The 27,337-nt window shown below is 41.0% G+C and overlaps 1 protein-coding gene across 1 annotated transcript in view; it reads left to right on the top strand.

Annotated features, from left to right (window-relative positions):
- Positions 1-15,354, top strand: part of NTF3 (neurotrophin 3) — a 59,164-nt gene extending 43,810 nt beyond the window's left edge. Inside the window, exon 2 of the mRNA XM_014938387.1 lies at positions 10,776-15,354. Coding sequence (XP_014793873.1) covers positions 10,776-11,570 — 795 coding nt within the window. The 3' untranslated portion in view covers positions 11,571-15,354. The remainder of the gene's footprint in view (positions 1-10,775) is intronic.
- The last annotated feature ends 11,983 nt before the right edge of the window (positions 15,355-27,337 follow it).

The raw sequence follows: 27,337 nt of genomic DNA, 5'->3' as shown, positions 1-27,337 counted from the left end.
TTGTCCTAACATCGTTCCTACTATCAAGGCAAGCATCTGTATTCAAGGGTCACATTAGACCTATCAGAAAATCAAATAAATGTGGTTTTTTTTTTCAATAGAAATATCTCGGGTTAACTTCAGGACTTTCTTTTAATTCTAACCAAACAAAAGCTCATTTAATTTCTAGTTAGTATTCCTTATTACTGTATTTCAGTTTCCTTGTGGGTGTGATTTCTGTCTGCACTCATAAACTAGGCTTAAGGATGCAAGATTTTTCATACTGAGACTAACATTTTTGAAACTGTAACCCTTGTTTTATTCCTTTTCCTTGCTTGATTTCACTGTTTTCCTTACTTCATAAAGAAAAAAATAAAAGGAAGGTATCAAAAAAGACGGAAGTTTTCAGTTTCTAGACAAAAAATAAAACCCCTTTTGTTTTCAATGTAAAACACACCAAAATAATGATCTTGTAGTTCCCAGTTTGAAACAGTTCTCTTCTTGAGTTTCCCATCATCACAAAATCTTAAAAATAGCTTTTTAAATTATTTTTTCTAATTTTTTTTTTCTTACAAAATGAGTTGTCCAGTGGGAATGTAAATGTGAAAACACGTCAGACCAGCCTACATCACAGGGTCTCTGGAAGGCTGCTCCTTCGTAGCTTAGTAGGAGAGGGAAAAAGTCCTGATAATCTGAGAGGTGCTTCCCTTCCTTCTACCAAGCTAGTCAAAACCCACCTCCTGCATTTAAAAATAGGATGAGGGAAATCTGTTATAGATGTGGATACTTCACCTTAACCTTTTCCGTAACTTCCCTTGCTTTTTCCAGAAGGATACACCAAATAGAGTCATGCCTCTGATATATCCAGAGGCCAGGCTTGAACCCTCCATAATTGTGGGGAGGTGAAAGAAGTGAGTTTCATCTGGACGACTGCTCTCAACTTTAATTATGGAGAGCTTAAGCCCTCAAAGAATCTGCCTGACAAAAATCAGAGGAACTGCAACTATTGCCTGACTTTAATACAAAACAATTAATCAGCCCTTTGGTTGAGCCAAAGTAGGTCCAGGTTGACTTGAAAGGTTAATGGATCTTCAAACTGTTTTAAAAAAAGACTTAGATGGAGTTTCAGGGCTGCAACGAAACATGAAACCAGACCACTTTGGTGTGGCTTTGGGCTTGTTACAAACATCTTGCAGAGCTTGAAAACTGCTTTTGATGATCAGCTTAACTTCCTTTTCCTTAGTTTAATCCCATTTTTCCTGATTGCACTCCTTTGCTCCACCCTAAAGTGAATGCTGTCTTTCACTAATGCTTACACTTTCCAGATCTTTGCACTGGATTTTCTGTCATGCCCTTTCTGTTTGCTCATAGCAAAGGCTTGCACATTCAAGGCAATTTCCTCAAAGGTCAGTTATACAACCTTCTAGTCATTTTTGCTGCTCTTTCCTAATTTTATTTTCATGTGACAATACCTTCCAACTTTCAAGCAGCTTTCCCGATTTTTCTGCTGTCCTAGAAAAAGTGGCAATTCCTTCGTATCTCTGCAATGCAATGCCTCAGTATTTGCATTTCTTAAATACTGTTGCCTTTCTAAAGTTTTAGATCGTTCCTGGGTCTGCTCAGGTATTGTTCCTTTCTAAATTTCTTTCCCGTTCTGCATATCATTGTTCAATACCACTATTCCCCCAGCACACTAGCTTGTAATTTCTGCTTTGACTTTCATTTTGTAATTTTCTGCCAATATTTTATGTCTCCATCTCCCCAGCAGAGGTTATATTTCTCTTTGGTCACTGCTGTTTGCATCCTCTCCAAATTCAGCTGCAAATTTAATTTGATTGCTGCTTGGCCCTGTCGCTATTAACAAACTGTAAGGAAAAGATTGGCTAACACACAAACAGTTTATCAGCTTAAATTATCCATGATGTAGTTCTTCTGTTTTCTATTCTTCTGTTTGCAAATGACTTGTCAAAAAAAAAAAAAAAAAAGCAAGTGCAAAGCTTTGGGCAAATCTTTGGGTTTTGTACATTTAGCACAGGTCTAGTCAAGTCATTGGAGTTTATTGATTTAGCTAGGGATATGAACTTTAGATTTCTTGTTACTTTGGACAGTTTTCAGAGCCACACAGTGAATAGCATGTAGAAATACTTCAGCTTTTGTGGAAATTGTTTACCCAGCTATGGCTTTAGTTCTTTGTCGGGACTAAGATGCGGCTGGCTGCTCATCTCAGATGGCATTATTTATATCTCCCTGCATTGCATGCTCTTCATTGATCAACCAAACTCCCATAGAGCATTACAGATGAACTCTCCTGATCCAGGCAGTGCAACATGAAAACCCCAACTTGCAGCAGAATACCCTTATGAGCTTGAAAACGTCATCTGACTTCTGTGTATTTCAGTTTCTACTCTTTAAAATGGGAGCAATGGCAGACCGCCTACTTTGTTGGTATTAACCAACATAAAAGCTCATGGAGTGCTCAAGTATCAGTGACGTGAGAATAGTAAAAGAAAACAGAGGGTGATTTGCACAGAACATTTATGGAAATATATTTGTTAAGATGCCTCATTAATCTCAAAACAGACAGGCATGTCCCACGCAGCATGCAGGGCATCGTACTGCAATGCTATTGTGCCTTGTGAGGAGGGAGGAAATTTTTGCTTTTGCTCTATTAGCAGGACAACAACAGCCAGCTCTTTGATGGAAAAAGCAAAGGATGTCAGGGCATATATTTAGGGTAGTAAAACCCCAACCATTCCATAGAGTTCCTTACTTCGCAGATGTAGAAAGTAATGAACAGAGATTTTCATTTGACCAAAATCTGCAGAGAAATCAGGATCCCGGCTTCACAAACCCTTCTTCTGAACTTCTCAATGCACAGATTAATTAGTCAACTGGTTAATGCAAAATTATATACCATGACAGTTGGGGCAGAGACAGACAGGTGTAAATATCCTGTCACAAAAAACGTCAGTGAGGAAGGAATTGAAACAGAAAAAGACCTAGTTGTGACTGAGAAAAGCCTGTCTAGTTCTGTAGCTGATTATAGACCTGGGGATGTAGCTAGTATGGTTGATATTGTACCGGACATTATTAATAGTTGAGTTCCTCAGTGGGATTGCTAGAGGATGCTGGGGAGTGTCAAATGCCTCCAGGGGGGTCTCAAGTGCCCTGAACTCCAGACAATGTCGGTGGCGCGGGAGGAAGGTGCAGGGCCAAAATCTAACAGAATTAACTTTGCACAAGGTGTGAGAAGCAGCTGCTGTTCCAAGTAGTGAGGTAAGCAGCGAGGAACTGGTCCTGACCTTTCTCTGGGAAACGGGCAGGTATGTGTAAGGCGATCACATTTTGATCTCCAAAAAGATATATTTGTGGAAAGATCAAATGTAGACACACATGCCGTTGCAATCAGCTGTGTCTGAAATGAACCCATATTGCCAAGGTTCTACACAGCGCGTTTAACTGTTCAGAAAACAGATTGCTCTTTGCAGCAGATGCATTATGACAAAGCTGTCCCTCAGAAAGATGTCACCAGTTGGGAAAGCGTCCCCCAATGACTAGTAGGGTCATGATCACAATGGTAATCATAAATAGTATTGTGCACTGGTTCGAAGTGCAGATGAGTTTTTCATGCTTGGGTGAACAGCTGTCTTGCTGTGCTTTGCTCAGCCACTCGTTTAAAGAGGAAAAGGAAACATCAGTGACTCAGTAGGCTGAACTCCATTTCCATAAGAGATTAGGAATATACAATTCACTGGGCACTATTGGAGCTCGGCGCTCAGATGTGTCTTCTCTTTTGAAAATGTCCTTAAGTAATGCGTGATTAAAAGCAACTGACTTGCTGCAGAGACTAAGCAACTTTGGTGGCCTCATCCTCACATAGAGTGTGTAACCACACTCCCCAGCCCATCTGCAAGATGAAGTTTCAAGTTCCTTCACTCTAACTTCCAGTTTGGTTGACTCTGAGGCTGGGAGGGTTAACACTTAAAGCTGCCATAACTCAGTCCCACTTGATTTTGTCTCTGAATTCTTCGGCTTCTTAGTGGGTCTGGCTCTTGTGAAAGCTTTAGCTTCAATCTGAATACGTTGAAATTTCCGTACCTTGAGAAGTGGAAATGTTCAGGAGGGTCATAACATCTCTAGGGGCATTCAGCACTCTGCAGCAATCTACCTTAATAAATCCTTCTGCAGGCACATACTGTAAAAATAGTCAACTGCTATTCGGAAATAGAGTGCAAATTTTCATATGCAGTTTTTTCACGGTCCCATCTTTCTGAATATTCAGAATGCAGTGATATTTTTCTTCATCTGTACCTTTTCACTCTCCCCATAAGAAGAGAGGAGAAGGGCTGCACTTCTTCTCAACGTAGTAATTAGGACAAGGGAATCAACAGGCCATTCTGCTACTTGTTGGTTTCTGTGGGTTTGTGAAAACAGTGCTTAGCAAGCAATGAGAATAATTACACTGTCATCTTTGGCAAAAGGCTGAATAAGCTGTCAGCCACCACAAATGATCATTAGTTTCTCTGTCTGAAGAACAAAAGCTGCTCTTAAATTTTTCAGAAAGTGCCAAATACTTCAAGCTGACTTACATAAATCATGTCTGGTATTACAATGCTGAATGTAAAATTCACGAGACACTTTTCCTTCTATTCCAGTGACTCTTCAAAATGACTTAAAAGTAAATACTTGGGCAGTATCTCACAGTACTAGGATTTCATTACTTTCACAGAACATATTAAATGACACATCGCTCTTCACCTGTGTAGGTTGTTCAGAGACTGATCAAAATAAAGCAATGTAGATTTTCTTTTCAAATCACTGCAAACAAAACACAATAAGCAAAGTTTTCTAACACTATGTAAAGTGTTGAGATGAAAAAAAGCAGAAAGTGATTTGCCAGAGTTTATTGGGGATTTAATTTATTGATGCAAGAAATAGGTAAGCTTGTGTACTTGTCCTAAATTTAGGCCTTCCGTAAGACATCTGTGATGGACGGACAGCATTAATGCCCTACTAACAATGATAGGAAGGAGTACAAACCATAAAAATAGAGTAAAACTTAGATACAGTTGAGAAATTGAACAACTTTGCAATGCGTGAGCTTTTCCCTCCTGTGACATTTGCGTTCACCAACTGTGCCACAAATGTCAGCAATCTCTTAGTCAAACTTATTTACTGCAAATTAACAGCTGACTTTATATTACCAGGATATACTGTTTTTCCTGCCATGCTGTGATATGTGTTCCTACAAAACCTCTAGACCATTCGTAATACCTAATTATCACTTAGTTCCACTCCTTGTTCCTTTAAGGATCTTCTTTGCTTCTGTTACCATGTTTGCAATCCCTTTTGAAAGGCAGAGTATTCTCTGAATAAGGGGGCACTACCACTGTGCAAAGGGACCAACTCAAAGAGACTAATATGTCTTCCTACCTTGATGTCCAAACTGCACATAGCAGAGTGTTATCTGAGTACATTTAAAGGCTGATTTGAGAGCCATGTGCTCCCCACCCCTTTTTTTAATTACCTCTAGCAAGAGATCAAGGCATCAAAGGAGCATTCAAACAATTAGGAGGGCTCACAGAATAGCACAGCACAAGAGCAAAGCTGGTCCAAAGCTTCTCAGCATCTCAGGAAAAACAGCTTTCTGTAATACGTCAGAAGCCCTTGCTGAACTCCCAAGATATGGAATAAAAAAGGAAGTGAATGATACAGGAGGAGAGAGACAGAAAACAAGACATCAGGCTGTAAATGCCCATCCTAGGTAGCTGCCTAGTCTCTTTGTGACACAGACACAAAGTGAGACAAGCAGTTTATGATTATGTCCGGCCACTATTGAGTCCCCAGCCAAACAATGAGTCCACCATAAACTGATCAACAAGGGATACCTTTGGATGTGAATCCAGAGAACGGGCTGGATCAATTCTGGATTCAGGCTATCTAAACTGTTCTGCAACCACATGGACTGTAGCACGTCGTAGGCACTGCACAGTGAGATGATTATACTCGTTCAGATGGATGTGTCTTTATATCCAATGTATACTGAACACACATTTCAGTCATGTGCCGTCACAGACCTTAATGTTGACTAGGTGGTGCGTCACAGCTGGCCTGACAGCCTGTGGAAACAGAAACTGAGCTCAGGTACCAACGTTAGTGCTCAACACTCTAGCACGATTAGATATCAGGCAGAATTCATAGAATCATAGAATCATAGAATTTCCTAGGCCGGAAGAGACCTCCAAAGGCCATCTAGTCCGACCTCCCCACAGTCAGCAGGGACACCCCCAACTAGACCAGGTTGCTCAGGGCCTCATCGAGCCTCTCCTTGAATATCTCCAGGGATGGGGCCTCAACCACCTCCCTGGGCAGCCTGTTCCAGTGCTCCACTACCCTCACAGTAAAGAACCCCCTTCTAATCTCCAATCTAAATCTGTTCCCCTCCAGTTTGAAGCCATTTCCCCTCGTCCTGTCACTACAGGCCTTTCTAAACAGGTTCTCCCCAGCCTTCCTGTAGGCTCCCTTCAGGTACTGGAAGGCTGCTATTAGGTCTCCCCGGAGCCTCCTCTTCTCCAGGTGGAAAAGTTGAGGTGGAACAGTCAACAATTACAGCCTTCTCTATTTGTATCTAATAACATTACTTCAGCTGATACTGGAGTAGGAAGCATGCTTGCTGGGTTGTGCCCTTACTCTGCAGTCACAGTGGAAATGCTTGCCTATGCCTACTTGGGACCCAGGCACTGAATATAGTAATCTAGTCTATACTTCCTGTAGGGATGTAAAGAGTATTGTGGCCATTTCTAGGACCATTCATCCCGTGCTTATTTGACTGCAAACAGTCCTCAAAGACAGCAAAAAGGAAACTTTTCAGGGATTTACGTGTGAAAAATTTCAAGAAGAACCTTAAAGAACAACCAAAATGTCCCACACTCATCAGCTAACTAGAAAAAAGTTTGGCTTGAACAAAATCTGTCTACTTGAAAGGACTGCTTTTAGTTTTAAGAACTTTTAATGAGAGAATTAAATAAAAAAATCCTGTGAAGGACTAAATGCTTGGGGGAATTTTTATACCGTTCTCCAAAAGGCTGAAGAAGGAGCTATTGTTATTTGTGCTGGAGTAGCTTCTGCTAAGGTCTATACAAGCCTGGAAGTTAGGTCAGTCTGAGACGGGATACCTCTGTTGAAATCTTGCCTCTGAATGCCAGTCTCCTCTGTAGATAACTTACTCACCGGGCTGTACTGAGTAAGCACTTTTCCTGTTTTCTGCATTGCATTGTGCAATGTTTGAAGCACGTCCAGAAACATCAGAATGATTTGCTTTGAAAATATGAAAACATAAACATTTTAATGTTACGCATTTTCCTCTCCTTTTATCAATTTAACAACACACACCAAAAAAAAGCTAGAAATTGCGAATTATCTTCAATTTAGACAGGCACAAAGTTGCATCTTGGGCAAAGAGCTATTTATCAAAGACAATACTTTGCAGCTCTACAAACCAGTACACTTTTAAGGTGTCATACTCAAAGTAGAGCCAAGGCCATAAACCAGCTGTAGTTTCCCAGAAACATCCATTTCTCCTAGACAGAGTAGCACTTTACGCATATTCTGAGGTGCTGAACTTCATGGACAACCTGACAATTTTGAGTCAGGCCTGAAAATGCCACTTACGCACCTACTAGGTGAACTGTCTGGGAAGAAAACTCCCTGAAAAGTGTAATTTCACCAAGTGTTTGTATTTTCTTTCCAAACTTTGAACCCTGAAACATTTCAGCAAAATGAAAAGATTGCTTCCGAAAGATTTTTACTTTTGCAGCAAATAATTTGCCAAGCACAAATCAAACTACAATTCAGATTTCGGAGCAGTTTACCACCCTTCCTACTAAATTCACAAGACATTTTACATTAGGTTCAGAGAAATAAATTTAATTTTTTTTTCCATTAACGGGGTTCCTCCATGGACAAGAAAAATAGCTTATTCAAACTGCTGTAATCCTGAGGTCCCTAGCCTTTCCTTTCTGTGCGCAGCATGACATGAAAGAGAGCCTGCAAGCACTCCAGTCTTACTTTTCCCACCTCATCACCTGCTCCAACTTGTGTATTTTGCTAGTGCCACTTAGTTTTGAAACTAAGCAGACCAGTGATTACATGCAGCTGCATGTTGGCATGAATAATGCTTTCAGCTTTTGAGCTGAGCGTTGTGGGAGCTTTGCTCACCATCCTATGGACTTGAGTGTCATGCTGCGCGTGGGTTAGCTCTTCTGAGTGCTGCAAGAAATCCGCTGAATGACATCTGTTTTATAATATTTTTACTGTTCTTAAAACCAAATAATTTACTGAGGGAAGACCAAATTGCACAGGAAGAAATCTTTTTATACAGCACAGTCTGGGCTCTGAGATCCATCTACATTAAGATAGTATTTATTTAGGTATGACAGTAATTGTATGGTAACTCAAAATCTTAGTTGGTTTTTTTTTTTTTTTTCCAAAGCATAACATTGCTGCAAGCAACAGTCTAGATTTAGGTGAACTCATACTGTGACAAACTGAGAATGGAGAAAACACATTTCTTGTCCATAAAAGGACAGATCACACAACCACAGAGGGTAGCTCTGATTTTGCTGCAGTTCCAAACTATGAAGTGGGGACTCACTGCTGCTAAAAGGAGTTTTACTTAGAGTCGATAGAGGATTCTCCAATTTTTTTTTTTTTTATTTTTTTCTTTGTCTTCTTAAACAGAAAAATCTTTACCTTTTTAAACAGAAAATGGTGATTTTCTGAAGTGGGAAATTTTCTGTTAAAGAGGTCTGACATTTCTGCAATTTCTTCTGGGAAAAACACAGAGTACCCAGAGTGTCACCAACAAGTTGAGGGAGGGGATCCTTCCCCTCAACTCCATACTGGTGAGGATACATGTGGAATGCTGTGCCCAGTTTTGGCTTCCCAGTACAGGAGAGGCACAGACATACAGGAGTGAGTCCACAAAGATGATTAAGGCACAAGGGCATCTGTCATATTAGGATTGGCTGAGAGAGCTGGGGCTGTTCAGCCTGTAGAGGAGAACTCTCAGGGGGATCATATCAAAGTATAGAAATACCTGATGTGAGGGAGTAAAAAAGATGGAGCCAGGGTCTTCTCAGGGGTGTCCCGTGAAAGGAAAAGAGGCAATAGGCACAAACTGAGATATAGGAAATACCACTGAAACATGAGGTTTTTGTTTTTGTTGGTTTGGGGTTTGTTTGTTTGTTTGTTTGTTTGTTTGTTTGTTTGTTTGTTTGTTTGTTTGTTTGTTTGTTTGTTTGTTTGTTTGTTTGTTTGTTTGTTTGTTTGTTTGTTTGTTTGTTTGTTTGTTTGTTTGTTTGTTTGTTTGTTTGTTTGTTTGTTTGTTTGTTTGTTTGTTTGTTTGTTTGTTTGTTTGTTTGGGTGGGTGGGTTTTTTGTTTGGTTTGGGGTTTTTTTTTGTTTGTTTTGGTGTTGTTTTTTTTACTGTGAAGGTGGTCCAACTCTGGAACAGGTTGACTAGAAGGGTTGTGGAGTCTCCATCCATGGAGATATTCAAAACCTGACTGGGTGCAGCCCTGTGCAAGCTGCTGTAGCTGACCCTGCTTTGAGCAGTGAGATTGGACTAGAAGATGGTCTCCTGAGTATCCTTTCAACTCCATCTGTTCCGTGTTCTGTAACTCTGTGCCTTCATCCCAAAGTACTAGTGGTCTGATGTGGGGTGGACATGACTTAGTAGTTTACATTGACAATTAATTTCATTTAAATATAAGTGCAAATACAAAATATACAGCTATCCACAAGGAAGAAAACCACTTCCTTAGACAGATGCTCACAGTTTCAACCACACAAACAGAATGACAGAAGGATTTAAAAAGAAATGACAAATGACCCTCTAGAAGATGGTCAGAAGCTAAAATTATGAAGACCCTACAGGAATCCATATAGAGCCATGCATGGGAAAGTCCAGTACAGAGACAAAGCATGCTTTTAGGTCCAGTTTTCAAAATCTTGATCTTGAGTTCCTTTTGATCTTTTTGAACAATATTCTTCACTGGGTTGAGGTAGGGGGTGGGGTGGGTGGGAGGAAGGGAAGGTAGGGTAGAGGGAAGGGAGGTATCCTCGATCTCTCCTTGAATATTTCTAAGTACTGTAAGTTTTGTTCCACTTTATATAAATATAATGAAGGAATTTCATTAAAAGCAAACAAAAAAACCCAGGCCACAGCCCACAAAACAATCAGTATAAAAGTGTCTGTGGATCCATTTGAATTTCCTACTGTATTAGAGAAGCCTCACCACTGCTTTCTGAAGTTCAAAATATAAGAAACCCCACTTTAGTGCTTGACTGCATCGTTTTCCTTCAAGAATATTTTCCCTTACATTGCCAAAGAGAGAAAGAGAGTGAAATGGCTATTGAAATATGGTATTTATTTTATTTTATCTATGAAAGTAACTTGGCCTCTCTGCCACCAAGACCTGGACATACCATCCCAAGAACTACCTACCTCTGTAGAGAAAGGACCCAATTGACATGTATACCACTATGCATGGAAAGAGGAAAAGTAAGGTCATTTTGAAAAGTGCATGAAATATAGAGGAAACACTGAAAAAAAAAATCAGAAAACAGTTTCATCATTATAAAGTATAATGAAATAATATCTTCAAAGAAACTCATAGCTTATCTGTATTTATGAAGTGCAGATATTACAGAAAGAAATAAAAATTTTTATGTTTACAGCCTCTAGTAAACTTTCCTATTTAATTGGTTTTATGTTGACTTTCTCTTCCTTTGCAGATCTTACAGGTGAACAAGGTGATGTCCATCTTGTTTTATGTGATATTTCTCTCTTATCTTCGTGGCATCCAGTCTACCAACATGGATCAAAGGAGTTTGCCAGAAGATTCAATTAATTCTCTTATCATTAAACTCATTCAGGCAGACATTTTGAAAAACAAGCTTTCTAAGCAGATGGTAGATATCAAGGAAAACTATCAAAACACAGTGCAGAAAGTAGACACACAGCAAGATATGGATGGAGATGAAAATGTGAAATCAGACTTCCAGCCAGTTATCTCAATGGATACAGACCTCTTAAGGCAGCACAGACGCTACAACTCTCCCCGAGTCCTCTTGAGCGACAACACACCGCTGGAACCACCACCTCTGTACCTCATGGAGGATTATATTGGAAACTCGGTGGTGGTGAACAGAACCTCCCGGCGGAAAAGGTACGCGGAGCACAAGAGTCACCGAGGGGAATATTCTGTTTGTGACAGTGAAAGTTTATGGGTGACGGACAAATCATCTGCGATCGACATTAGAGGACACCAGGTAACTGTTCTGGGAGAAATTAAAACAGGCAACTCTCCAGTAAAGCAATACTTTTATGAAACGAGGTGTAAAGAAGCCAAGCCGGTAAAAAATGGCTGCCGCGGCATTGATGATAAGCACTGGAACTCCCAATGCAAGACATCCCAAACATACGTTAGAGCACTGACTTCAGAAAATAATAAACTGGTAGGCTGGAGATGGATAAGAATAGACACCTCCTGTGTGTGTGCATTGTCAAGAAAAATAGGAAGAACATAAATCTGCATCTCTGCTATATAAATTATTACTTTAAATTATATGATATGCATGTAGCATATAAATGTTTATATTGTTTTATATATTATAAGTTGACCTTATTTATTAAACTTCAGCAAATCTACAGTATATAAGCTTTCTCTCTCAATAAACAAGAGCAAAGGGTGTGTGCCTCTGCTGTGGGCAACTCCAGGTTTTTTTAGACTATGTTTGTGACACTGCTTGTTGGCAGCATACTGTAACCTTACTGTAAAATCTGTGTAAAATCAGTATTTTTCATTCAGTATTGTCAAGCCAGTGACTGTCATTTAGTAAACTTGTTAAAAATCAGATCAATGTCAAGAGTTGCGTACATATTTATATTCCCTGCTCTATACGTTCACGTTTAATTGGATGCAGTATTGACTCCTGACACCAAAACTAAAATGGACCAAAATATGTGTTGTAGACTGCAGATGATGTCAACATTACAGGCTTCAAGCAGCCATTTCTGTGTATTATGCCATTTTTTCCAGTGAAATGACCATTTTCGCTCTGGTAGCATTTCACAGTGACAGCTAATAATCCAGTAACTTTCATTTATGTTTTTGAAACACATTTGTTTTACAACTCTTTCTAGTGCTGCCAGTTCATCATAGAAAGAATTAAAAAAAAAATTATCTAAAATATTTACAGCAGGAATTTACTGAAGCCAAGAACCAATCTAAATGGATAGTGAAAGATGATTTCTTCAGATTTTACTATTTGTTGTGATCAGCCTCTTCCTCCTCACACAAATCAATTATCTTCTGCTTGCATTGTTGGATCATTCCTCTTTGTCTGAGTTTTTAAATTAGAAATAAAGCTGATGGTGTCTTAACCTTAAAAGAGCCCTTGGCTTGCAAATTTTAGTAAAGAAAAATATAATATCCTGGCATGGATATCAAAGCCACACACCTGTATGAAGCAGTTCTCCTCAGCAATCCATTCTCCATTTTTGACAGGGGCAAAAATATGCTCAACAAATCTGGTACTTTTCATAAAAACATAAAATAATAGATCTTTTTGAGCAGTATGGTGACTGAAAAGCAAGTAGTCCGTAGTTATAATGAAGTTCTTCAATTATACAGGTGAGTTGTTACTTAGGACAGATAAATGTACTAGCATATATATACCTCAAACTCTCCTTTCTATTGTCATGTAGCTCCACTGGGGACAATAATAATTACACTTCCTGAAGAGATCATAGAATCATAGAATGGTTTGGGTTGGAAGGGACCTTAAAGACCATCTAGTTCCAAACCCTGCCCGGGGCAGGGACACCTCCCAATAGACCAGGTTGTTCAAAGCCCCATCCAGCCTGGCCCTGAACACCTCCAGGGATGGGGCAGCCACAGCTTCCCTGGGCAACCTGTTCCAGTGCCTCACCAACCTCACAGTAAAAAATTTCTTCCTAATATTTCATCCAAATCTCCTCTCAAAGATTGTCTATTATGAGATGGTCTATTATACATTAGCTCTGGGATCCCTGGATGGGATCCCACTCCCATAAAAGTAAATAAGAGTCTTGTCATGGCTCTCAACAGAATTAAAATAGGACTGCATATGTTATCTGTGTCTAGCTAGATCTTAACACCCAGCTGGGGTTGAAAAATGCCAGTCATTCAAAAAGCGTTACAGCTGTAGTGGTCTTTGTTTTCTACACTATGGCTTTAACTGTTATAGTATGTTCAGCATCACATGAAAATGAGATCAGAGCACTCAGAACTGAGGTTGCAGATTGCCTTTGTTCATGCAGCTTTCACTACTGGAGAACCAACTTCAAATCTGCAACAGGTCAGGAGATTGTGTGGTCTCCCCTATTCCCTCACAGAGAGGGTTACACATCATAAAACCACTGGAGAACTGGACAGGTCACTTATGAGGCCAAGCACTGGAATAGCAGTGCCTCTGAAAGCCAGGCTGCAGTGTATAGGTATAATTCTGCAGGGGAGGCCTCAAACAAAGGCTTTGAGAACCATCTCAATTTTCAACATGAGGCCAGGGTATTTACGTCACAGGAAATATCATCACCTCACAGTACTAAATCCTAACTTTGCTTCAAGCAATAATAACTTCAGAGGTTCAATTCCAAGGCAATTGTAACAAGGAACTTGGTATCTGATCAGACTAGATTTTTTCCAGTCTTCTCCTTCTTTGGCAAACATTAAAAAAAAAAATAAATAAATCCTCAACCGAGCTTTTGCAAGTTTTACTAGTATGGAAGTTTAGGTTTCAACTAAATTTTTTGCTTGGAGGGACAAACATATTTTTTGGATTCCTGCCCCACTGAAATTTTTTGCAAGCTAAAAGCCCAATTTTATACCCTGAATTCCCCAAATAAGGACCATTTTCAGATGCTGTACGTAATTGAGAGCCTGTATTGTCATGGATCACTAACTTTAGAGATCTCCACGCTTCAGTATGCCAGATAGGTCTATCTCCATATGGGAAGAGGAAGCAAGAAAACTTACTGAGCTTGGTTAATCACTGTTGCTTACAGACCCTATATCCCATTAATTGGAAACTACCTTGTTCCTACAGGCTGGATGCCATGCTTATTTACATCACTGTAAATCGAGAGAAATCCTATTGAAGATGGGCGAGAAAATGTAGGTTTATAGCAATATAAACAACATTAGAGTCGATCCTATGCCTTTATTTCTGCTCACTGAAAATCAAGGGAGGTTCATTCTTTATAGGTTCAAATAAAACCATTTGTCATTTTTCACTGTAAATCCAGTAACAGGAACTGGGCTTTGACTCTTAACTGTACCAATGCAGCAAGTATTTTACAAGCCACCAGCAGAAATGTATCAGAGTAAATGCAACGTCCCGTCATCTGAAACACATTAAACAAGAAAGAAGCATGGTGCATAAGGTTATTAGATCGGCTGCCTCTTTCCCACCCCAGTCTAACAATGAACGGAAGTGTTACCCTCTGGATCAGATCCAGCTTCCACTAAAGTCCATGGAAAAATTCTCACCTTCTCCAGTGGAAGCTGGATCAGGCCCTGAGCGAAGGAAAACCTGAAGATCTCAACCAGAGAGCGGAGCAATTGCACACATCAGTTACGCGTTCTTGTAAATCCTGTGTACGCATAAGATGCTGTATAATTTTGTAACAAGTTTGTAAACAAAGCCTGTAATAAATTTGTTAAGGCCTAATCCTGTTTTCACTGTAGCCGGGAATGGTTTTATTGTCAACTTTGGTCACGGCACAATGAATTCAAAGTTCCTGTCCAACTTTTTTGATGTGTGTTAAGTAATTAAGCAAAATACTCAGCTCGCAACGTTAGTCTAGTTTGAGTATTCTAAAATTCAGTCCCATTAGGCAGTTCAGATGCTCTGTCAATATTGTTTTGCCAATAGATCATTATAAACACACATTTCATTTAGCTTTTCTCCCAAACGACCGAACGCTATTCTGAAATTGCCTGTCTGTGTCAAACTGTATTTTGTCCATTTTTTTTTTCCCTAGTTTTTTTACAGTCCATTTAGTAACAGTAAAAAACGCTCCACTGAGGTTTTGGGAAACCATCTGCATTTATTTTATCACCTTTGAACATGTGTTCAGGAATGAAGTCTGTGCAGCCAGTTTACTGCTACCAAGAGATTTGTGCGGCTGCACCAGGAAGAAACTTTGACTGGACTCTACAGAGTGTGTGCTCGAAACCACTCTGCTCCTACTCTGTTATTTCGATGCTTTAGCAATCAAAAGTCTTTTTGCTCGGCTGTACATTGTGTATCTGCAGACAATACCAAACAGGAAACAAGTCTGATTGGGAGTTCCAAAATTAAAAATTTAATGATAATGACCTGCTATTTCTGACCTTTCAGCAAACGCGTTTGCACAGCGAAGTAAAGCACATAACCATTCATTTCGTTTAATAGAAACATTGTGGCAAAGTCAATGGGATCCTGTGTTCTCCACGCTTGGTACGCGTATGTAATTCATCATGCATGTGGTGGGGGGGCCGAGGGAGGAGGAGGAGGAGAGGATAATAAGCGCTACAGCTTGTGAGAAGTACAGGGCTGTGCTCTGGGTTGGAGCATTTTGAAGTATGGAGGGGTTGTTTTCTGAAATACTTTGCCTGTATTTTGTTACAGCAGATGGCGGAATGACGAAGCAAGCACAGATGTGGTGTAAAAAAAGTCAAGCAATATAAGGATAAGAAAACCTTTCCTGGGAGAGTCAGCCATTCTGTAGGTTCTGTCATTCCACTGTAGGTCCAGGCAGTTCTGTGCTGGTTATTGCAGAGCTCAGCAATGACATTCTCAGTTAAACAATTTAACTAACCTCTGTGGCAAAAAAATGTATTTTTTCCTGAAACTTACTACAGTCATAAGCTGGATAATTATATTCTTTTCTGGTTTTGTTTATTTGTTTGTTTGTTTATTATTATTTATTTTTATTTATTTTTTATATCTCTATCTACTTTTTTACCTCTGCTGTACAGCAAATGGCAATGGCAATGCTTTCCATGCAGGTCCCCAAATATAGATTTCTCCTTTGTTTTACTGCTGAGCTTGAAGCCAGTGGCACCTGAAAGCCATACTTTCATTACGAAACTGGCCTTTTGCTGTCATGACCTCATATTTCCAGACATTATGATCAGAAGGTCCTATTTTGGAGCCATGAGCCACGCAATTAGGTGAGATCATGACTAGGCTGCTCTAAATGGTGCTTGAGAAACAGCAGCCAAGGAGCAAAAAGAGAGTGAGACAGCCCTATGCTCTTTATGTCCACCTTCCCAAATCTCCTGCTCTGCTTTTGGTCTTGAGCTGCAAGTTGGATGATGAAGGCTGTGTAGTCAAGGGCTGCTTCCCGCATGTCCATGGGCTGAGACATCCTTTGACAGAAGGACAGTTTCTCAGTTCAGATTTTTTGCCTGCCCAGAAGCGTGCCTTATGTGAATCCAGATGGAACTTCTGTAAAAGGGTGCTATGGTTGTGGCATGTCAGTTGTCCCCTCTCCACAACACAGCATGTTTCTATTTACCTCACAGGGAGGAGAGAGCATCATTGACAGACCACCTCCATTATTTGTAAATTACATTGAGGCCATAGGACAGAAAACACTATTGTGTCCAGGGGAGGCTGCTAAGGAAGAAGGTAGGATGATCCTTTTCTCGAAGCAAAAATATTTGGTGCGAGAAAAGGAAAGTAAGTGATGCAAAAAAAACCAAACAGGGAGTCATAGCTGTTGGTTGGCAAACATCTTACAGAGATTAAGGAAAGCAAGGGAGAGAGACTGTTCAACTATAACCTCAGATGAAAGACCCTTTCCTGCTACGATAAGGGTTGGAGAAATTCCATTAGGTCATCTGAAACATGAATTCAAAAGGAAATTGAACCTCTATTAATTGAGGTCAACCCCACTGCGTTGATTAGGAATTAACTATGCTCACTGAGCACAGACGATGAAGTCTTCTCTTGGTTAGAGCTACGCAGCCTCTGTTGTCAGCACTTGGGACTATGAAGCTGTTAAGTGAGGGCAGAATTTGACTTAGGAGGTATTAAATCTTAATTGAATGCATGAGGGTGAGTCTAAGCTGAAGACATTATCCACCACAGAAAACAAGCCAAGTTTTTAACATTGGTGTCATAAAAATTGCTCATTACTTTGTCTAGTTCCAAGGATTTAAGTTTTAAAATGTTTTGAACTGACTGATATGACCAGTGCATATATATTTAGCAGCAATTTACAAAAAAAAAAACTATAAAAATTGTAAATGGAAGTATGCAGTAAAATACTGTGTCTAGCACTGTAAATAGCTTCTGTTGATTCCCATTTACATTCTCAGTGTCTGAGAAAGGAGCTTTAATACAAATCTTGGTTTTGTTTTACACATGATATTTTGTATAATAAGCACCTCAACTTACTACTTGTAGATGTTTGCAGTGTGCAATCTTTGTGGATAATGAAGCAGAAATATGTCCTAAAGCTGCTGGGCAATGGAAAAGTTTTAAGTCTCGTATTTGTACAGTAGATAGTTAAACCAAACTGTGTGATGGTGACAGAATCTGCTTCTCGGGCTCAGAGATTAAATATGTTTTGAAATATTGAACAGCAGCTCTTGTCAAGTTATTACAAATACCTTGAGTCAGATACGTATGTGACACAGCCCACTGCTCATATGGAGTGCAGCTTTTTAAAAAATCTTTGTTATAGCATAATGCTACTAAATGTGACTTCCATTAAGTTCCAAAGATAGAAATTTATTCATTTCTATACTGCTGACAGACGGTACACCATAGCCCCCAATATATATGAACCAAATCACAGGTCAAAGCATGATCCCTGAGTTTACCTCGTGAGGAAAAAGCTTCCATGAAGGAAATTTTTGTGTTCTGCAGAGAGTGAGAGCTCAGCTGCCACAGTCACAGTGTCTATGACATGATATCATAAGGACCTATGTTTGAAGTCTGGAGACTGTCGGGCTGGAAAGCTGAAGGGTAGAAGTGGGATAGATGGGGTAATAATTATTACATTTGTTCCTTGAAAATTAGACCCCTCAAACACATAAAATAGACTGCACAGCCATCACGACCCTCCTGATCTCAGGATCTGACTCAGAGGCACATATCCTATCTTGGCCATCTTGGATTCCTGAGACTTGGCGTCAGGACATGGTACTTGTCCTAGGCAAGGGTAAAGGTGAAAAAAACCCTTCTCCCACCATAATCAGATAACAGCAATTATGCAAAAAGGAGTTCTCATGGGAACAGTTGTGTCTCAAACTCCCATGTCTTTTTGTTTTGTTTTTTTTTTCCTCAGAAATTGAATTCCTGAGAAAGGCCTGCTGCATTTAGTTTTCTCAGAGGGATATGAAGATGCTGGAGAATAGAAGTCAGAAATAAAGAGGGAAATTCTCCTTGAGTAGAGTTATTCGGTGGTCTATTTTCCCTTCAGGTTTCTTCTTACCATGTTGGTGGTTCACTCCAAAAATATGTGATGAAGTTTTCTGATGTAGATCCTGCTGTGGGAAACAATTATATGTGAGTGGAAAAGAAGAGCACCACAGTAGTATGAATGGACTGAGAAAAGGGGCTCAGCAGTCTCCATGGCTCCTTTCCCTCTTTTTCTAAATGCCACAGGGGCTGGGGTGTGTCAGTGGCACGAAACACGAGTGCAGCAACAGTATAGCTATACAACATGCTTCCCCATTCACAAATGCCAGACAAAGAGACCATGAGGTCAACTCCAACATCTCACGTGCTGATCCTGGGACAGGTCCTTCCTCTTCTCCCATGGAATTTTTGAAGAGCAGGATCCACACTGCCATTTTGTATATCAAGAAATATCAAGGCAATCCTGTAAAGGTTTGGAACCAGGTCACGCAAAGTGGAAAGCAAAAGTGGGGTTTTTTTCGCAATATTTCACAGAATCATAGAATGGTTTGCGTTGGAAGGCACCTTAAAGATCATCTAGTTCCAACCCCCCTGCCCTGGGCAGGGACACCTCCCACCAGACCAGGTTGCTCCAAGCCCCATCCAGCATGGCCTTGAACACCTCCAGGGATGGGGCATCCACGACCTTCCTGGGTAGCCTGTTCCAGTGTCTCACCGCCTTCACAGCAAAGAATTTCTTTCTGGTATCTAATCTGAATCTCCCCTCTTCCAGTGTAAAACCGTTCCCCCTTGTCCTGTCACTGCACTTCCTGACAAAGAGTCCCTCCCCAGCTCTCCTGTAGCTCCCTTCAGATATTGGAAGGCTGCTCTAAGGTCTCCCCGGAGCCTTCTCCAGGCTGAACAGCCCCAGCTCTCTCAACCTGTCTTCATAGGAGAGGTGCTCCAGCCCTCTGATTATCTTCATGGCCCTCCACTGGACCCGTTCCAGCAGATCCATGTCCTTCCTGTGTTGAGGACTCCAAAGCTGGACACGGTACTCCAGGTGGGGTCTCACAAGTGCAGAGTAGAGGGGCAGAATCACCTCCTGAGACCTGCTGGCCACGCTTCTCTTGATGCAGCCCAGGATGGGGTTGGCTTTCTGGGCTGCCAGTGCACACTGCCGGCTCATATTGAGCTTCTCATCCACCAACACCCCCAAGTCCTTCTCCTCAGGGCTGCTCTCCAGCCATTCTCCGCCCAACCTGTATTTCTGCCTGGGGTTGCCACGTCCCAGGTGCAGGACCCTGCACTTGACTTGGTTGAACCTCTTGCAATTTGCGCAAGCCCACCTCTCCAGGCTGTCCAGGTCCCTCTGGATGGCATCCCTTCCCTCCAGCCTGTCGACCGCACCACCGAGTTTGGTGTCATTGGCAAACTTGCTGAGGGTGCACTCTATCCCACTGTCCATGTCTCCAACAAAGATGTTGAACAGCACTGGTCCCAGTACGGGCCCCTGAGGAACACCACTCATCACTGGCCGCCAATTGGACATTCAGCCATTGACCACAACCCTTTGGGTGCAGCCATCCAGCCAGTTCCTTATCCACTGAGTGGTCCATCCATTGAATCCATTAGTTTTTAATTTTGAGACCAGAATGTCATGCGGGACATTGTCGAATGCTTTGCATAAGTCCAGGTAGACAACATCAGTTGCTCTGCCCTTGTCCACCAAGTCTGTGGCAATATCATAAAAGGCCACCAAATTTGTCAGGCACGATTTGTCCTTGGTGAAGCCATGTTGGCTGTCTCCAATCACCTCCTTATTTTCCATGTGCCTTAGCAGAGATTCCAGGAGGATCTGCTCCATAATCTTGCCAGGCACAGAGGTGAGATTGACTGGCCTGTGGTTCCCTGGGTCTTCTTTTTTTCCTTTTTTGAATGTCAGGGTTATGTTCCCCTTTTTCCAGTCTGCAGGAACTTCACCAGACTGCCACGATTTCTCAAATATGATGGAAAGCAGCTTAGCAACTTCATCTAACAGTTGCCTCAGGACCCATGGATGGATTTCATCAGGTCCTATGGACTTATGCACCTTCTGGTTCCTTAAGAGGTCTCAAACCTCATCTTCTTGTACTGTGGGCCATTTATTTATTCTTAAACAGTTTCACTTAAATCCAGAATGCACAGATACAGTCAATATTAATAGTGGAAAGTGTTTAAGTCATCTATATAGTTTTAGGGGGAACCACTACAAAAACAACTAATAAATACTTTATTCTGATCTTACCCAGGTTTAACATCTGAATTCAGTAGGGTTAGTCCCAATTTTTACTGATAAAATAAAGCTTGGAATTATGCCTCTGAGATTTTAAAGCAGGTGGTGAGCTCTGTGCTTGATGAGACTCTCAGTTTCTGTATACCATGGAGCTGCTGCCTGCGTAGCTACATGGTGAGTATCAATTGAATTACTTAACATGATAGATTACAGGGAGGCTACACTTCTATGCAATAACAGTTTTAAACTAAATCTGTCCTGCATGGAGGGATATTGTTGTCACATCTCAGATTCATTCAATGAAGCTATGAAGCTCACCAGGTAAAACCCAGGGGCTTTCCACGACACCAGCTAAATGTCCCCTGACAACCACCATGTATAGCATTCAAAATTAATTTTATTTCTTGCTTCAGATGTAACTTCATTGGGACTTGTTTTCCTTGAAGAAATGATGAGAAAGGAGTAAAAGCTAGATTTGCAGGAACTGGCAATCAGAATTAAATTCTGAAATCCATAACAATTTTCAACACAAGAAGCTCTAGAAAATTCATATGCACACTACAAGCTCAGGAAAGATGCTCTTGTTCAGAAACAAAACAGCTTTAGACAACAGCAATTTAATCTCAGCTAAGACAAAGAACCCAGTCCTGCTGAACACAGGTGCCCACCTGAGTTTCTTTTTAATTCACCAGAAACTTCAGATTTTGTCTTTCCCAAGCATTTTTAAGTAAACAAATAGTGAGTATAATCAACATGATAACAGTTACTACATTAGAAAAACTCCAAAACTACAATCTGAAATAAACTGAAATTATTCACTCTCGGTAAGCATCATATCCTGAATTTTGTAGCTTTTACCAGCCTTCAGTAATGACTCAATTGCAAACTATGGGAAAACTAAGAAATATAGCCTGACTTTGTGGGCTTGAAAAACTTTTTCTCTTCATCTGCTTTTCCCTAAAGTCTTCATAAATGCCAAAGATTTTACAATGCCTAAACATAATCTGAAGTGTCCGCTTCTGTCAGCCCTAAGGTCATTCATTATTCCATGAAGTGTTTACTAAATATTTCATTGGCCCAAGAAATGACCTACTCAGTAGGAACAGTGCAGGCTCCAGAACTACATCTCAGGAGGTGTGAATACAGTGAATAACACAGAAACAGATACCAAGAAATTCACTACAAAGCCAAAACTGGAGTTTAACAAGAACAACAGTAGAAGAGAGAAGCAGAAGCTAAGAAAAAAAAATCCAAAAGTTTGTAATCTTAAGAAAAAAGGATCAGCTGGCCTTTGATAATAGCAATAATTCGTTTTTTTTTTTCTTTCATAAGGTTCATCCCTCTCTGATTACTGCCTTGTAAAATTCATTCCTTTCCCATGAAAGTAAAATATAATAGCTTGCACTGAAATTCTGCTGTCAGGGAGATTTTCATGCTTAAAACATTTTACTGGGTCTCTGCTAATAATCAGGGTAACCACTCCTAACAAATTCCTCACTTAAACCTGTAATCCCACTCTGTCCATCTGGTTGTGGGAGTGGTTTATTGATTCACTCTTCAAAAAAACTCACAGTCAGGATTTACGGAGGGCCAGTTCCACAGCTCGGGTTGCATTTAAGTGGATTTAGTTAACTCAGCCTGTTTGCATAGGTCTTGATCCAAAATAGCCCTTAAGCACATGCCCAATTTTAAAGAGAAGAATAGCTGTCTTGAATTTGGTAAAATTAATCCTGTTCTTAAAGCTAAGCACATGGTCAAATGTTTTTAAGGACCAGGGTAATAATAACGTTCCTTAGTGATTTCATTATTGTAAATAATAGCAATTCACTAAAAAAACAAATGGAACAAGAACATGAGCGAATCTAGCAGTTCCCATCCCATAAATTTTGCTCAAAATTCCTAGGGAAAAAAAACATAACAGGTAATCTGTAAACATTTAAGACCTGATCCAAGGTCCATGGAAGTTTGTAAAAAGGTCCATAACTTTTCCAGTGGGCCCTGAATTATGTGCTTAATAATTGAACCATGATCAATAAAATGACATGGATTTATAGGTTAAAGAAAAGAACACACCAAGTAAAACTGACATTTGTTTTTCGAAATCAAAGAACAAAATTAGCAGATAAAGTAACATCTAGAGTGCAGTAAAGCATTTGGCAGCACTTCACAAATTCTTACTCGAAAAAGTCATTCAAATACACTTGGATATGAACGCAGTCACCTGGATGGGGACCTGGGGGAAGGAGTATGAATTACATGTAAAGATAACTGGAACCATGCTGAGCCAGGGGAAGAACTCATTCAGTGGGTGACCACGGAAACAGCTTGAGACCTGGGGTGACATTATCAAGACTACCTTAGTGACTTAGGTACACACACCATATGTCTGAAGACAAATTGGACACTTTCATTCAAATGAGGGGTTTGACAGCAGCACCTTCAAAAAGGTGCTGAGGAAATAAAAAAAAAGGTTTTGGGTAATAATTTGAGATTACTTTGTCCTAGTGACTCTTATTTGTATAGTTGTTTAGAAGGCTGCTACAACTGCAGATGAATATTCTAGTCACATGCCCAAAGAAACTTCCCTACAATTTCTCTGAATTTATCCCTCTTACCATTGATATATCCTATCCAAGACTTAAGCAATTTTCTACGAGGTCCTAAGCCTTTCCGAGTCCTTGGTAGATGACTCCAGTGATTTATGGAGGATTTAAAGCAAATATATGGAGACCTGAGGGATTCCTCCAGCATAAGACTGCTTGTCTATAATTCAGACGAAAAGGGTCCTTGGCATAGAAGTAACATTTTTTCTCCCTACATAAGAGACCTAGGAGTAGGGTCACCCCAAGCAAGGATGAGCACTTTCTCCTTCTCATACTGTTTTGCTGAGTGTACATTGCATACAAGAGGGAAGAAACTAAGCATCATCCACTTACAAATGGGAGGTCTTATATGAAAAACAGATCTTTTTTTCTTACATTTCCAGTTCCGTTGGTAGCTGGGCTCAGTATTGGCTTAAACCAGAGTCCAAACAATTTATTGCTCCCTCTATTAGAAGTGAATGTTACTATAAATTGGGTGGCAGAGAGTGGGATGCAGATCTGCAGTCTGTCCGCCGCAGCTCACATTCATGAGCACTTTGCATCAAGGCACCTGACTAGGTGCTGTGGGGCCAAGGCACACACTTCCTTTCTAGAGGAAAGTGGGTCAGGCCTGAAGTGATCTGACAAAGTAAGGTGTCAATCGTACAACAGAATTACCACCAGTCCCTCTCCCAGTTGCACACTCATGGGATGAGTTTTTCGAAAGTGTTGAAGTACATGTAGAGGTCCTTAAATCTAGACCCACTGTAGTTACCAACAGGGGAACCCTGGCAAACACATCCTAGAAACAAGCAGTGGTGTGCCACCATTTGCGTTAAAACCAGCTGATGCCAGCATCCTGTCTTACTGGCAATGATTGCCATGGAGACAATCAGCACAGACTTAATTCTGTGCCTGGTTCTTGCACAGCCACAGTTCTTGATGGGTGCTGGAAGAAGAACATACGACCTGCTCTTTAGGAGCAGAAAGGCACACACTTGTTAATAGAGATCTCCTCCACACCCAGGGCAAAGTCCTCCAGAACAGCCACTACTTCATCAGCAGCAGATGGAGCAAAGAAGAAAGGAGACTTTTCAAACACTGGACATGGAATTTGATTAGGATCGTGACAAGAGATCCTGGGAGATTCATGGTTCTTATCAGCAGAGGAGACTAGACATTGGGAGAAATGGATGATCAAACACTCCCCCTCTTCTGTCTCATGCAATGTCAGCAGGTCAAGGGAGGTTATCCTGCCCCTCTACTCTGCCCTGGTGAGAATACTGTGTTCAGCTCTGGGCGCCCCAGTTCAAGAAGGACAGGAAACTGCTGGAGAGGGTACAAAAAAGGGCCACAAAGATGATAAAGAGCCTGGAACATTTCTCCTTCGAGGAGAGGCTGAGGGACTTGGGTCTCTTTAGTCTGTAGAAGAGAAGACTTAGGGCAGATCTAATCAATGCTTACAAATATTTAAAGGAAGGGTACCAGGAGGACAGGGCTGGTCTTTTTTCGGTGGTGCCCAGTGACAGGACAAGAGGAAATGGGCACAAACTTGAATATAAGAAGTTCCACCTAAACATGAGGAGGAACTTCTTTCCTGTGAGAGTGGTAGAGCACTACAACAAGCTGCCCAGAGAGATGGTGGAGTCTCCTTCTCTGGAGACATTCAAAACCCGCCTGGACAAGTTCCTGTGCAACCTGCTGTAGATAGACCTGCTCCGGTGGGGGGGTTGGACTAGATGATCTCCAGAGGTCCCTTCCAACCCCATATGATTCTATAATTCTATGATTTCACTAGTACCTCACATGCTTAAACTTCACATGGCCTAATGAAAGTACTTGGGCTATTTTCTTTCTTCATCTTCCTGTGTGACTCCCTCCTGCAGTTTTGACTTAAATGCTGTTTAATGACAACCTCACTGTCAGGATAGGTGAGCATCCTTCACTGTGGAGATCCAGAGGTGTTAAATGAAAAGGACTAATAGCTGTCAATGAAGCTGACAAACTGCTTTTAGGATAGCCCTAACAACTGCTTTCACATCTCTCTCCCTTCCACAGTTAATTTCTGGTTCTGTGTTGAAGTGTCTGTGTTTCCTGGTTGCCTGGGTGGGCAACTGTCACAACTAACACAGGGAAGTCCATGAGGTTATATGCCATGTAGTTAAAGAAAAAGTTACCATCTCAGACACAAGAATCAACTGATTCTATAACAGAAGCCAGCCAATTATAAATGAAAGTTGAGCTATAAGGTGCTACTCAGAGTAAACCAGATTGCTGTTCTTTTCCTTCCTAATTAGTTCTCCAGATTAATTTATTAGTCTGTCACCCACATGTAAAAGACTCTAAGTGGCCAAAACCAGACTGTCAGATGAAATACTTGGCCAGCTGGAAACAGCTTGCATGCTGCGGGCTGGGCATCCCTGTCTTAGGGAGTGATGGATTCCATCACAGACATAAAAAGAGGGACAAAATGAGGATGCATTCTTTTTCTGCCAGGATCACAAACTGATTCACAGACCACTTTGCTTGCTTTCTGGTCTGATGTGCACCAACAAATTAAAAGTAAGAACTACGTATGTGGAGAAAGGGGACTTGGCTTATTGAGAAACATTTTTGGTTCTGTGATTTTTGGCACTGTCAGAGTCAAGTGATCAGAAAACATGAATCTAACCCATAAAGAAATTAGTTTTCCCCTAAAATAATGAAAGATATAATAGTTCATTGCAGACAAATATACATTTATATACTTATTGATTCCCTTCTGGCCTTGGTGCTAGACTGAATATGAGATGGCTGTGATTGTTGAGTTTTTTAACAGGCCTGCTGTGGTATGCAATTCCAGAAACCTCCTATGGGCTGGAAGACTTGACCCTAGTATGGTTTACCTATAAATCCCAGCTAGGTAGAGGAAAATGCCATGGACGGAGAAGCACTAGACCAGCATTTCAACTTAAGATGTGCTGTGAAGAGGAAGTCCCAGGTGTTCTCAGCACAAGTGTGAGCTCTGAAAATGAAGTTAAAGCTGTCAACACTGGCCGAAAATGAAAAGGGTCACGCCACAGCGTACATAGGAGATCTAAATCCCAGGGCAAACAGCTTCAAAGAGTAAAAAAAGAGGGGGAGAGAGAGGGAGGGTAGGAGAGAGCAAGGGATGAAGAGACAGCTTCTTTGGACATTTGGCAATGGGGACAAAATGCCAGTCCTCAAATAAAAATGTGCCGTTTACAATAGAGATGACAAATTGGGTACAAGACAATCAAGCATTTCTGGGCTGGGCAGGGGATAGGATAAACTAGCAAGAAGATTGACTAAGGTTAAGGAATAGTTGAAGCCAAGAAGTTGAAGGCCACCCACGCAGATCAAATAGGAAAGCGCTAATGGGAAAGACATTTTGCAAGTTAAAAATATAACCGATTCCTTAATCTGGGAACACAGAGCTGTAAAATAACAGCTGTACAGGAAGGCAGAACAAAGTTTTCTGCAGCGGTTGAATGAAAGGTGGTTGAATGGAAAGACACCGTCTGCTTTATCAGAAATAGGCCCTGCCAGGCCCTCAGCCAGGACAGCTTCGTGTGGAGAAAGGCAGGGTCGCATTCCTCCGAGATGGCAACACAGCTCTGTCCCACAGCCCAGCGCAGAGATCTTCAAAGTAACAATGAAATATTAGACGTTTTAAAAGGATTTCCCACTATATTGATGTTGTTCCCATAACACAAGCCAAAGAGTAGGAAGGCAGCACATCAAAACACATTTGCATGCACTTGGAAACAGGCGCCTCTTCTGTACCAGATAATGCATTCTGCTGCCTGTAAAGGCAAGATTTTGGACTGGGAGTCCATGGAAAAATCTTCCTATGGCACCTGCACCAAAGGCAGGATGCTGAGAAAGCAGCCTCCATTGCGGGTGATGTTTGAAGTAATTAGCCAAACCTACAGGCATGTTGAACCCTGTAGGGATGAACACTCTTGTTCTGCTCCATCGTTCAGTCTGACCACTTCCACTGCCACAGGGATTGCTATGGCTGGAGTGTTTGACCCCATGTAGAGCATAGACATGGAATA

Source organism: Calidris pugnax, unplaced genomic scaffold (genome assembly GCF_001431845.1).
Source record: "Calidris pugnax isolate Ruff unplaced genomic scaffold, ASM143184v1 scaffold47, whole genome shotgun sequence".
In the NCBI taxonomy this organism is placed as follows: Eukaryota; Metazoa; Chordata; class Aves; order Charadriiformes; family Scolopacidae; genus Calidris; species Calidris pugnax.
Note: the sequence above shows the minus strand (reverse complement) of the source record. Positions and strands in the feature narration are given on the sequence as shown.